Genomic DNA, 14,220 nt, shown 5'->3' on the forward strand with positions numbered 1-14,220 from the left:
TGCACTTAAACAAAGAACCTGGCCCACGCTGCTATCCAACAGTTACTGGCCAGGGACCTTTGTGCCAGGCCCTCCTTCAGTCCTCACTCTCCCTCACTTTACGGAGGAGAAAACTAAGAACAGGCATGTTAAATAACCTGACACATACAATGACAGAACTGAGATCAAACCTAAAGATGTCCTCTCTTAATCACTAAGCTCTAATGCCCCAACTCTACAGTCACATCAATATAAATTTAGAACAAAATGGCACAGATTAAGGAGGCGAAAGTCAGGAGCTCCTTTCACACAATGAAAGCAAAGATGTTGGCTGAAAATAGCACCAGAGTGGCCCAGTCAGGAAACGCCACCCTCTTTGTGGTACTCCGATCAGATCTCTAACAGTCCACCACCTACGGAAACACAACAGAGTGACTTTTCTGTACTTTACCTCCTGCCTTTCCTGAGAAGGGGGCGATCTAGCAGTTTATCTGCAGTGGGTCTCTGCTCAGGATCCTAAAAATACAAATAGGGCTAGTTTTAATTTAAAGGGAATGGACAAGATGGAATCTAAAAAGGCATTTACTTCCTCTTAGAAGGCTGTTGGGTAACTATTCAAAGACCACTGCATATTATCCTTTTGTTTAAAAAAACACATAATTTCTTATGTCACACACCATGCTTCACATTTATCTCATTAACATCAACACTTGTGTATGAGTGAAAACGTGCCTTCCTCACTTGCTCAGCTGCGCAGTGGCTTTCAAATTCCAATACATACAGAACATAAGAGTCCTGTGGAGTGCCTGTCACAAATAAAAATCTGAGCTTTATCCACAGAGATTCTGATCCAGTCTGCCTGAATCTCTGGGTGGGGCCCAGGAGTCTTCATATTTTGCTTGTAAACCACCCCATGCCTGTGGTTCATGGACCATATTTTGAATAATAGTGACCCAGAGATATAGTGCAAGGCGAACTATGAGATATTAGAACTACACACATTCTGTACATTAAGAACTCTAAATTACCTCTGACTATAATTTTATAAAATCAAGTTACAAAAAACTTGATCATAAAAAATGGAGCACAATTCCACAAATTAATAGAGAACAAAGCAGAATAAAGTAAGAATTTGTTGGCCAAACTACACAACTATCATTAATCACCAGTGCCTACAAATACATCCCACTTGGGGAAGTGGATGTGCTTTTGTGCAGTTCACCTTTTTCACACTCCAAACACTAAAGCTGAAAGAGAAATCACTAAACTGAAATCGGTGATCAATTAGTATAAGTCCCACTTACCTGGTCAAGGCATTCGTGCACCATCTGGATCAATTCCAGGGAGTACTGACTAGAATCAACTTCCATGGCCCGGATTCCTTGTACAATCTTAACACACAAGTTGAGTGGATTCTGTAAGAAAATGAGAATTGCACTGTTCTTGGTTCTGTAAAGATGACTTTATAATATACCAGTAGGGGCTCTGAGATGTCTATGATTATTACTTAAAGAAGTGGCAGTAGGTCTGCAGTAGTTCTGACGTCTCTTTATAACTGTTAGTACGCATCAACAAGAAATTGTTAGGGACGCACTGCTCCTCTCAGATGGAATGAAGCCCACTGGCCAACATGGAGACGTGACTATGTGGCCAACTGCATGATACTTGAGAGTATATTATAATCTGACCCTTCAAGTGAACCCCCCCAAAAGAAAGCAAGGTTAGCCATGCTTCTTGGCTTTAAGTACCTCCTTTGCCAATCAATTTGCCTAATTTATATATCCTAATAATGATTTTATATAGGTGACACCATGCTCCAAAAGACAAGGTCGTGAATAATAAGCAGCAACTGATAAAGAGAGTATTATTTTCATAATACTATCACCACTTGTATAGAGAGACCAATAGTTATTAGGCAGGCATATGTATTTGATCTTTTTTAACCCTTGCAAACACCACACAAGGAGGTTATTATTATTACCAATTCAGAGATGTAACTTTCCCAAGACTACAGATAGTAAAAAATGCAGCCATAATTTCAACCAAAGTCTGACTCCAAAATTTATTTTCCTTCTACTACAATATTTAAGAGAATTAGATGACATGCTAGAATAAACTTCAGAATTTAGAAAAATAAACAGGTCTCATGAAAGGCTACTGAATTTGCATTATCTTGACACTTGCATTTCATCTCCGTGAGAGGAATATACATTTTTTCTTTGTTATAGATAGTAAAATAGAGGATCAAAGAGATGAAGTGATTTGCCTGAGTTCTCACATATGGTTTGTAAAGGAGATTGGATATGAACTCACTTTTGTTACTCAAACTGTGGTCCACAGACTAGTAGCATCAGCACTAGCTGGAAGCTCCCGGTCCCGCCCCAGACTTGCTCAAACAGAGTCTGCATTTTAACAACATGCCCAGGTGATTTCCTGTGTGTTAATGTTTGAGTAGCAGTGCTTTACTTAAGAAAAAAAAAGATTTAAAGAAATTTGTTACCCATAAAACAATAACAATCTTTAATAAGAGCTGGTAATTTTTCATATAAAAGATCCAAACACTTCCATGAGTATTATTTAATTTGCCTTAGCTTAAAAAAAATAATAATGTACTTGAAGCATAAGAAATAAAATGGCTTATCTAATTTGTAGCATCACATAGCAGATTCTAGGGCCAGTTTTAAAATTAAAGCTGACAAATTCAAGTACATTGCTCAAACTACTGGACTTGATTATGATTATTCAACAGGGAATTCAAGTTGGAGATAAATCTGGTCTATAGTATCCTAATAATACACTACTAAGCCAGTGCCAGGATACTGGTTGTTATTTTTGCCTACAGCTGATTTCTGTTCAAGAAATCAGAAGCTCTGGGATAAATAAAGTTGATTATCTCAATCAAGTTGCACCATCTGCAAGGACAATGTGGGAATAACACATCAACTTACTGTAGCATCAAATGTTCTCTTTAGCGTAAGCAGTTCAAAAATGACGCAGCCTACTGCCCAGATATCAGACTTGAAATTGTATTTTACTCCTTGGCAGAGCTCCGGAGACATGTAATACGGAGTTCCAACAAGCTAAACAACAAAGAAAACAACCAAAGAATAACTTCTTTTTTGAAGTAACCACATTAATATTTTGACAACTAAATTAAATTTTCCAGGAACTGGTGATAATAATCATAAAACATTCATCAGTGTAACCCATAATGGTTTTTCTGAGATGATGTCACTATGCGAAGAAATCTCATTCATATTAAACCTCCTGGGCCCCACACACGAAGGACCAAGCTCTGGGGAGAAGGCACTGTGGTCAGTCTGGGAGCCACAACAGCTCTGTGGTTCATGGATCACAGAGGCCAGAGGCATTCAAGGCCCACTGAAGACTTTGTACAGATAAACACATACTTAGTAAAAGCTCACCAAGGGAAAACAGAAAACCAAAGAACAAAAGAACTGGCAGTGGGGAGAAGGTAATTAAATAAAGGGGTTAAAAGTTCTAACTGGAGTGTACAGTAATGAAGCTTTTTAAATGGCTCTATTTGACATCTGTAATACTAACATAGCTAGTAAATTTCTTTCAAATTGTAAAAAAATTTCTTGAATTCGGAAATAAAAATACACTGAAGGTTGTATCTGTCCCAAGATGAGAAACAATGAGTGCCCCAGAAATTCTAATAAGACTGGTAGCCATCTTTAATCAGGAAAGCTAAGAAATTTTCAGAGGGCTAACATGACATTTATAAATTTTCATCTCATTCTTTACATTTAACTGGCTAAGAAAAGTCAAATCTTGGTTTTATCAGATTATTCCTGATGAGAAAAACCCACGTAAGACATGACTGCTTCCTCAGAAGCTCCATGTGGCACAACCATACAAGCAGACTGAGTCCCTGAAGGAGAGAATTCCAACCCGGGCTATCAGCATCCCTGGATGTCTCTATATTGCTTGTAGGAATATTTCATCATTATCAAAAAACATGATCAGAACATAGTTAATTTTTATTAAACTTTCAAGTTCTTTTAAGGACAGAGCATGATGAAACCAGGAAAGTAATAATGGGGTTTTATGATCCGTAAAAGGATGAGATTACTGTCCTTAAGGGTCAACTATGTCTATTCTTGAACTAATGTAATGGTCTTTCTCAGGGTCAGGTGAGAAGGGAGCTCCACATCCTGGCTGGCGTGGTTCAGCAGACTGAGTGCTGGCCTGCAAACCAAAGGGTCGCTGGTTGGATTCCCTGTCAGGGCACATGCCTGGGTTGTAGGCCATGTTCCCAGCAGGGGGCACTCAAGAGGCACCCACTCATTGATGTTTCTCTCTCCCTTTCTCCCTCCCTTCTCCTCTCTCTAAAAATAAAATAAATAAAATCTTTAAAAAAAGAAAGGAGCCCTGCAATTCAGACTGTATATAATAAAAGTTGTTCTTTGGGCATCAGCCTTTATTTGTAATACACAGCTTCCAAACAAGGGAAACACAAAGGAAACAAAAAAGAAATGTCTAACATGATAAGCTCAAATAATAAATAAAAGAGAACGTGAAATCTACTATAGATTCTAGAAGTCTCTACTAAGTGTCAGAAAGGGCTTTGAGATCAGAGCTGTAATGTGGACAACGAGTACCTGAGTATGTAAGTGCCTGTAAGCAAGCCCAGGAAAAAGACTCCTGAAGATTTGCTTTATAAGTGTGGAGAACCTATAAGAATATTGAAAAAAGGGTGCAAGATTTTAGGGAGTATAGTTGTATCTCATGATGCTGGAAACAAGTAAGACAAAAGCAGCACATACTTACTGTCTCAGCCATGGAATACTCGGAATTAAGTTTCTTTGCTAGGCCATAATCTCCAAGTTTTATCAGGTTTGCCTTGGTCAGAAAAATATTTAATGTCTTTATATCTCTGAAAATAAAAAGATGCTACAAAGTAAGGCCATATAGTCCATTGTTTTATCTCATCTCCCACCACACCCAGGATTAGTACAGAATAAAGACGAGTGTGTTGCCACTGCTCAGACAGCCCTGGGTCCAAACAGTGGTCATCACTTTCGCACATCCTTTAACACTGACAAGGGACTTGGGGGTGTGGAGGCAGAAAATTAATTTCATCCTCCAGGGCTTCACCGCACTGGGATGCCTCCCATACCACTGGAGCAGAGAAGAAAAGCTGAGAGGGTCAGGCAAAAAAAAAAAGTGGTGCCCCAGGTAATTATAATCCCTATAAGGTACACTGCCTCTTCAATTACCACTTATACATTGAATGAAATGATAGCAAGACAATCTTAACACTTGGTTGGTATTAAAATTTCAAACCTGTTAAGGCAAGAGAAGCAGCTACTTGTCCCAGCACCAACACCACTGGGTTGTATAGAGCACCTCAATAAAATCACTGGCTATTTTCCTAAAGATGAATTGACCGTATATAAAACAGATAAACTGTGCCTGATTTATAATCTGGCTTCCTTTACTAGATGTGAAAGAATCAAAATAATAAATATTCTTTGTAACTTTTAAAAGAAAGTAATATGCAACAGTAGCCATTCAATCAAGCTACCTCGAAATATGTGTTGACAATAAGCCAGTGAAAAAAGAAATACTGGTGTGTTAACATTAATCTCTAGTGATGGTCAAGGACACAGTGAGGTGGAAATATTCCTAACGGTTCTCTTCTACAGCTTGAAATGAAGAGAAAACTGTTCCCCTACCCGAAGATGTAGAATTGTACAATTCATACAAAATAAACAAGCTTTATTCAAATTAAAAGAATTACAAAATTTAAAAAAAACCTGCCAATTACTATTGCTCAGAGAAAATATTTATTGTGAAGTCCAACCAATCTAACACCAGTTCTCATAGTGGCTTCTAGGGTTTACTGATGAATTAATGAAATAAACTCTAAAGTATCTCTTAAAGAAATGACTGAAGCCCTGGCTGGTGTAGCTCAGTGGATTGAGCACGGGCCTGCGAACCAGACAATTGTGGTTCGATTCCCAGTCAGGGCACATGCCTGGGTTGCAGGCCGGTTCCCTGCAGGCCAATTCCCAGCAGGGGACGCACGAAGGCAACCATACATTGATGTTTCTCTCCCTCTCTCCTTCCCTTCCCCTCTAAAGATAAACAAATAAAAAGTCTTTAAAAAAAAAAAGAAATGACTGAGCAATACTTAGCTACTTATCACAAACATGGTTTAACTTCACTTTGGGAAGAAAAGATAACACCCTCTGTTACTCAATCTTCCCTTTCTAAAATATATCAATATAAAAGCCCTGACTGCTTAATCAAGGACGTAATAGTCCCGGTGGGAGGAGGCCCCCAAGGTGTGGGTTGGATTGGCAGGGAAGAATCAATCCCATATTCTTCTGCTCATTACCTATGAAGGATCCCAGCTTTATGGATACAGCTCACTGCTGAAACAATCTGAAACAGGTACCACACCACCATCTGCAGAGAAAAAATAAATTATATCTGGACTACCAACAAACAAAAATTTGATTTAAATACTCTCTCTCTAATAAATAAAACAAAGGAAGCTGCAACCAGAGGTTATGATTCAACATGACTTGACATCTCTTGCTTGTAGGTTGAACAGGCAAAGAAAAGTGATAGGGTAAAAAGAAAAAGCAGGTCATTATAAAATATAGTACGGTGAAGCAGGCTTGTGGAAAGAAATCCAGGAAGAATGCAAAGGTATAGAAAACTGGGCATACCAGGATGCAGTAACAGAACCGGGAAAGAAAGCCCATAGAGAATCATGATGTGGAGGTAAACTGTTTAGGAAGCAGCTATAGACAGCTTCCTTGTTAGAAGTTTCCTTTCTCATGAATATCAACCAGAGCCTGGAAGGAGTCTGAACAAAAGGAAAAAAAATACTCTTCATTGTTGGAAGAGTTAATACAGAACCAGAAAGCAACACATTACAACTCTAGCTTCCTACCATAGAAATATGAATTACCTCTTCCTCAAACAACTTGTCCTTCTGACGAAGGATTTTGTCATACAGGTTCCCTCCTGCAATTAAACAAGAGATAGGTTTGAATTGCTTAATAGAGATCATAGCTGGGCTCCTGCATCTACCAGGGTTTTAACAAGTAACACAAGGAAAAGAAGGGATTCTGCTTCCTCTCCAAAGGGAAGGCCTTCTTCCCTCCTGGCTCTTCACTGGTTTCAGAACCCTTCCCATCTCTCAAGGACTGTATCAAAAATATTCTTCAAAGATCCCTCTCCCTAAATGGAAGAGGTTCCATACAAAAACAGGAAGTGAGACAATGTTGAAAAGATGAAAGACCATTCCTGTAGTATCTCTATTAGTGAAATTACCTTGAATGTCTTCAAAATCAGGTGATTTTCTTTCCTAGAACTCCTTTTAAAAGGATCTGCAACATTTTTGTAACAATTCTCTCAGTGGGACTACTGGAACTTTTGGGTTGCACCTGTTATAAAAGTGTTTTGTATATGTGGGTGTACATCAGCTTCTTTTTCTTTCCCCCTGAAGAAGTTTCCCAAAGTTTAGGGAACATGCCAGGCCAGTGATTTCTAACCAGCGTGCTGAGGCAAGAGTTTTTAAAACATGCAATACCTGACTATTCAGTCAGGGGCACTGACCTCTTTTCCCTTAGATTGTCAAATAAAAAAAAGACAACAGCTACCACAATAGCTGTCGGATGTAAATGAATCAAAATTACACCTATTTCTTTTATCGGATTGGACAGAGATGTATTTTTTTGGTGCACTGCAGAATTTTAGTAATTACCCATATTTTGTCTTGAATATAAATGCGCACTTTTTGGCCCAAATTTGAGGGAAAAATAAGGCTGTGCATTATACATGGGTAGTACTAATTCCGTATATATATATAAATGTTAATTCTTCTATGCTTATGAGTTAAAGGTGTAACTCTAGAAAGCAATGACAACATCCAAATGCAAAATAATACCCTGGAATACTGTAATCGGTTTTGTTTCTAAATGTAAGTAAATAAAAAACTGAATAAAAAAATTGAAAGGTTTTTTTTCCCTGAAAGTCTGGCCAAAAACATGGATACACATTATATATGGCAAAACACCGTAGTCTGTGTGTGCCCTGAGATGAAAAAGGTTGAAAACCACTGCCCTACACTGTTTCTAAGCATTATTCCCTTTACTAATTCATTCCTACAGAATAAGTTGGAATTTGCTTCTCCCTTCCCTTTATCAAGTAATATAGGCTACAAATGATCATGGGTCAATTTACTTCCTACCTGCAACTATAACTTATAATTTAGCCCTGGCTCGGTTTCACAACTTTTCCCCCCTGTAATTTAGTAACTTGAAGTTTCAATAAATATGCCGTTTATTCTACATCCTCCTAACCACAAAGGAAGTTAACTACTTGAGGCTTCCGCTACTTCAGAAATCTCTAGTGTTATACATTTAGGGTTGATGAGCACCAGGTACAATCACGAGGCACAGGAGTCTAGACAAGAAAAGTTAGAATCTAGGAACTTTCTCTTAGAGATTTAAGTGAAGAATGTGCTGGGACCACTTTAGCATGCAGCTCAAGAAAGGGATTGGCATATTTTCTTATGCAATAAGGATAGTAGCTAGTACAATGTGTCAAACATTTGCTATGTACCAAGTATGATGCTAGGGACTTTACAATCATTTAATCAATAACCCTAGGAGGTAAGTTATCAACAAACTCATACTCAAATAAGGAAGCTGAGTCACAGAAAAGCTGTTTTTTGTGCAAGGTTACGGAGTTAAAAAGTCGTGAAGCTTGGCATGTGGGTTCAGAGTCTATTTTCTTCACAACTAGACCATATTGCTATCCTACAAGCAAAACGGTCCAAAGAAGTCAGAGACCAGATAAATAAGACCATGTTTTACTAAGCTATAATTTTCATTCAGTTAGATCTTTGGACCACTTTTTAATAGGGCAGCTTTCACTGAAATCAATATAAATCATTATCACCTATAGGATTTCATTAAATATTTTACCAAGCCACACTATGTGTTCTCCAATGCCTAACTCACATCTTTTTATAAGAGAAACCTTGAAAAATGAATGTAAAATCCAACTGAACAAGTAATTTGAAGATGGAACTATAATCACAAGGCAGAATTTGAGTACGTGAGGGAATATCCCTCCCTTTACTTTGTGTTACCACTTCAAAACCCTCTAGGGCCTGAACTAATCCTCTAAAAGTCAAGAAAGTCGATTAAAGTTTTTATTACTGTGTATGCCTTTTCTTTTTCGCCCCTTCAAGGTGAGTGTGAGCACAAGACTTTCTTGCTGAAGGAAGTCCCACAGAATTCTGCCTTACCATTACAATATTCCAGCTCGATCAGCAAGGTAGTATCGTCCATGAAGTGATTGTAGTAGGCAATAATGTTGTCATGCTGCAGCAGTGCCAGAATAACAATCTCATTTAAGGCATCGCGGCGTTCCTTCTCTGACAGTCGGGTCAAATCGACTTCCTTCCATACAACCAATGAGTCATCCTACAACACAGCAACAGAGGTACAGGGCTTTCCTCTTGCTTGGCAGCGGATGAATCCACACATGATCTGTAGACCTAGAAAGAAAACTTCCTAGATGGCTAGAGACTGACTGCTTTTATTTTTTCCTTTAAACAAAACATGAACAGTCTAGGGCCATACCACCCTGAACGCGCCCATCTGGTCTAAACAAAGACTGTTCATGACTCTGGTCATGAACAAACTTTAAAGGTCCGGCATATAACTGAGCATCATAATTTACTGTAGAACATTAAGATGCTGTTCCATTGCTGCTACACTTAATTTGCATGTCAATTCCAGGTAAAAATATGGGATGGAAGTAGATCTCAAAGATTCTGATGAGGGACTTTATGACACAGTGTTAGTCATGATGAGAACTGTAGTAGGGCTAGAATATCAGAGAAATTGAGAACTGGAGAGTAGTTACCTACGGGTGACCATAGTTTCTTGCAAAATGAAAATCTTAAACTTGCCTTTAACTTTATAAATTTAGGTTTCTCTAGTGATTTTTGTTTAGCCTTTCTGAGTGAGTCATATCTAAGGGCTCTGAGTTCACTTAACTCAGGCTGCCCATTTTGCAAGTCTATCTTCTGTCAATTTTATGTATCACATTTTTCTCTGTTCATGAAAACTAACCCGCAGCTCCCCAAATCCACTCCCTTTTATATCTCTGATTCTTCCCTGACAGTGCTCCCCAGCCCAGGAACATCCCTAATGCCCTTTCCTTTAGAATGGCTCTGCTAGGCCTTAAAACTTTGGGGGGAAGGTCCTGATGAGCTTTCTGCTGTACTTTCATTCAATGCAACCATACCCTTAATTTTCAGAGCTCATGCACTGAAATTTTCTTTTATATACACATACAACTTAAATTTGTTTGCTAATTTGTCTTCCCATTGAAATATAAACTTCTTGAAATATAAACGTGTGTAAATTCATAGCTCTAATAAATATTTGGTGACATGGATAATATCACACAGTTTTGGAGAAGTGTGATCAAACGTAACTTAAAACCACCTCAGTAATCAAGTTCAACATAAGGGAAAGGTATGCACAAGGTGTAAAACTGTTCTAGTCAAAGATTTACTTCTAAGTGAACAAGCCACTTAAATGTACTGTTTCAGTGTCTTTAACTATAAAATAGAAACCTTAATCCTCATCTCTTTCTCATATTTTGAATACAAGTAAGAAAACAACATTTAACAGTAACTCCAACATCCTACATTAATGTCGCATTAGGATAAAAAAAGGAAGCTTAGGCCCTGGCCCAGGTGGTTCCAGTGTCCCCCAGATACACCTAGGTTATGGGTTTCCGAGTCCCCAGTCAGGGTATATATTAAGAATCAAGTAATGAATGCATAAATAAGTGGAACAACAAATCAATGTTTCTCTCTCTCAAATGCCCTTTTAAAAGTTACATTATAAAAAAATGAACAAAGATACTCTCTTGTAACCACTTTTCTTCTCCATCTTTCAGCCTTAAAACTTTGCTAGCTTGGAACACACAATCCCAAATGGCTCCCTGAGGGATGAATCACCTTCATAACCCCGACAAGATCTGGTGAAATGCTTAACTAATTCTAAAGCTTAAGTTTTAAAACTCACCAACATCAGTTTACGCTTAGTTTTTGGAAGTTGAATCATCACTAGAGAGTTTTAGATCAGCATAGGCTGTGAACTTAAGGGTCAGCGATCCGTGAATCCCGTGAATCTTTTCGAAGAATATGCATATATGCAAATATAGATGGGGTGATTATGTTTACATTAGATTCTCGAAGGAGTCCTTGTGCCCTCCAAAATTCAGAATTAATGGCTTAGGTCCTGGGCAGTGTGGCTCGGCTGGTTGGAGCATGGATGCCTAAATGGAATGATTGCAGGCTGTTTCCCATCTATAAAATGGGGCAATAATAACTAACCCCATTTTATAGATGGGGCACATGCCTAGGTTGTGGGTTCAGTCCCTGGTCAGAGTGCGTGCCGGAGGTGTTTTATCCTTCTCCATGTTTCTCTCCTTCTCTTCCTCTAAAATCAATAAGCATGTCCTCGGATTTTTTTAATTACCGGTAACGGCTTAGTATATACCAAAAACGTATTCCCCAGGCATAAACGCGACTAAACACTGATGAGGAAACCAACCTATGGCGATCTCCCCATTATCTTCCAGAAAAATCTCCGAGTGTTCACGTCTAAACTTAACAGCAAAAAAATCGGAGCTGTCACCGACCTGGGGATTTTGAAGTTTTGCCGATGCTCCCCACCCTGACCTTGGAAAGCTAGGCAGTAGGAGAGGAAGTTAAGTGTTGATAACACGTCACATTCGTATACCACTGTAATCAACACTTTAGAAAGCACTTTAGCTTGATTCTCAAAATAACCTTTAAAATAAAGATTACCCTAAAGGCAGTAATAACTAACCCCATTTTATAGATGGGGAAACTAAGGCTAAGAGAAGGTTCACTGACTTGCTCCGTTCCTCGGGTTAATAACAAAACAAACAAGAAAAGACCAGTTAGTAAAACCACTACGCTAACGAATTCCTAGTGCAGGTGACTTGGAGGAGCGGTGGACAGGACCCTGAGACACATAATCCGCGGGCACCCAAGCACTAACTAAGTGAGGTCACCGGGCAAGACGCCGGGAAAACGGGGCCGCGAAGGAGGGGCAGGCGGCGGGCGCCAGGAGCCACTACCTCAGTGCGGCGGTACAGCGTGGCCTCCCCGAAGGCGCCGCGGCCCAGGACGCGGATGGGGATGTAGTGCAGCTCCTCCTGCTCCGGAGCGCCGCCACCGGCTCGCGGCCCGGGACTGGCGCTGGGCCCCGGGCCTGAGTCCCCGCCACCCCCGGACTCGCTCCCAAAGTCCGAGTTGATCGAATCACAGTGTCGCTCATACTCGCCCAGCACCGACATGGCGGTGACCGCGAGACCAGCCTGCGAGTCGGCAGTGGCTCTAGCCGCGCGGCACTCGCGTCGCTTGAGAAGCCAGCCCGCGTTTCCGTCAGCCCCGCGACCGCGCGAGGTTCCCTGCTGGCCAACTTCCCCCTGACCCGGAAGCAGATGCGGTTGCTTCCGGCCAGGGGGGTTTCCTCGGCCTTAGCTGACCTACTGGTTATGGTCCCCGGTCTCAGCTTGCTTTTCTCCAGCCTGGCCGGTAAGGCCTCGTGGGGGGGGGGGGGGGGCGGTGTAGTGGGCGCGTGGTAGGGACCGCGCGGGGCCGAAGGGCTCCGGTAGGAGCGTTGGATTCACTATCGTGATCCCTGGCCAGGTCCCAAGGCAGCTTCGAAGTCCGGAGTTTGTCCAGTCTGATCTTGGCGCCAGGCCTACCTCGGGCAGTGATTGGGGAAGCAGTCCCTTCCAACATTGCACAGCGCTCTTTGTTTAGAGAGATATTGTAGTAAGCGGAAATATTTGCCTCCTGTCATCTCAAGATTTAATGGGCCCAGTTATTTCTCCCGTGACCTCCTACGTTCCTACCGCTTATACCCAACTCCAAAAAGTCTTAAGCCAATTCTGACACTCTTCTCTTTTTTCATATTTCGCATTCTTGTGGCTTTCCAAATCTTTGACCGTGTGATACCATGCAACGTTCTTTGAGAGCCAGGTGCCACTGTATTTGTTGGGGGTGGAGAATCTGCAATAAGATTTTCCCTGACCATAATCCACTAAGAATTGCAGTACCGTGGAAAAACGTGTTCCATCAGTTATATGACCTTGGGCAACTTCACATCTCCAAGCTTGTTTTTCAACCTGTGAAGTTGGGAATATGTTCCACATTAGAGAGATAACAACTAATATTTGTAGAGTGTTGTGTTCCTAGCACCATTCTAAGTGTTTTCTTGTGTCATCTCACTTAATCCTATTATTCCCATTCTATAGAAGGAAGTGAGGTGAGAGTGGTTAAGTAACTTGCTCGGTGTTACATAGCTTGTAAGGGGAGCTGGGAGTTAATAGGACAGAATCCCCTTTTTCAGGCCCTCTTTGCAGGAGTTAACTGGACCCCATAAAGCATGACTCTAATTGTTTTATGACTAGAAAGTTACTGGAAGCGCCCTAAAGGTGCAGAGCGTACAAAACAGGACCTAACAGAGCACAACATGGGACTCTGCACCGAAAGGTTTCAACCTAACTGAAACATCCTGCTTTACAACCACCACGTTGCCCAATCAAAGCCCTAATCCCTCAGGGCTGGCGCATTTCTCCACATCTAGTGCTTTCCCTCTCTTGGGAAACTAAAAAAACAAAGCAAAAATCTTTACCTTCTGCACTTCTTTCCCTTTGTGAATTCTTTCACAGCCCGCATCAGTGACCATCCTAACGGGAGTCAAGGCCAGCAATCAGGCTCCAGATCTCTTCTCAAGTGCCCAGCTCATACAATGAACAATGTGGTCACCTTACTTAAGAACAAAATTATATTGATGACAATGTGGAAGACATGGACTGGAGGCAGGGAGACCAGGCAAGAAACAACTTGTGTTCTAAGAAAAGGGGCAGCACTGAATGTTGTTGGAGAGAAGGTCCAGATTGAAGAAATCCATCCAAAGAAAGTTTAAAGTTTGCAATCAGTTGGGATATGGTTGGTCAGGTAAATGTGAGAATCCAGGAGACACTTCCAGGTTTTTAACTAGGTGGACAGTGATAGCAAATTAGAGGAAGAGAATTGGTAGAGTGGGGTGAGGGGTGTGAGAGCTAACTAATGCTTTCGCATTCGTCTGACCTCACAGTTCATCGACATTCCTTTTCAAGTACCCTATA

At 40.6% G+C, this 14,220-nt stretch overlaps 1 protein-coding gene across 1 annotated transcript in view; it reads right to left on the minus strand.

The window, feature by feature from the left end:
• NEK9 (NIMA related kinase 9) overlaps positions 1-12,498 on the minus strand; it is a 34,698-nt gene extending 22,200 nt beyond the window's left edge. The window contains exons 1-8 of the mRNA XM_037128406.2: positions 12,160-12,498; positions 9,278-9,455; positions 6,929-6,984; positions 6,347-6,417; positions 4,774-4,879; positions 2,928-3,059; positions 1,284-1,394; positions 431-495 (exon numbers count right to left, since the gene is read on the minus strand). Coding sequence (XP_036984301.2) covers positions 431-495; positions 1,284-1,394; positions 2,928-3,059; positions 4,774-4,879; positions 6,347-6,417; positions 6,929-6,984; positions 9,278-9,455; positions 12,160-12,378 — 938 coding nt within the window. The 5' untranslated portion in view covers positions 12,379-12,498. The remainder of the gene's footprint in view (positions 1-430; positions 496-1,283; positions 1,395-2,927; positions 3,060-4,773; positions 4,880-6,346; positions 6,418-6,928; positions 6,985-9,277; positions 9,456-12,159) is intronic.
• Between the last annotated feature and the right edge of the window lie 1,722 nt (positions 12,499-14,220).

The sequence above is a fragment of the Artibeus jamaicensis genome, unplaced genomic scaffold, assembly GCF_021234435.1.
Source record: "Artibeus jamaicensis isolate MK-2021 breed Jamaican fruit bat unplaced genomic scaffold, CSHL_Jam_final contig_851, whole genome shotgun sequence".
Taxonomy (NCBI): Eukaryota; Metazoa; Chordata; class Mammalia; order Chiroptera; family Phyllostomidae; genus Artibeus; species Artibeus jamaicensis.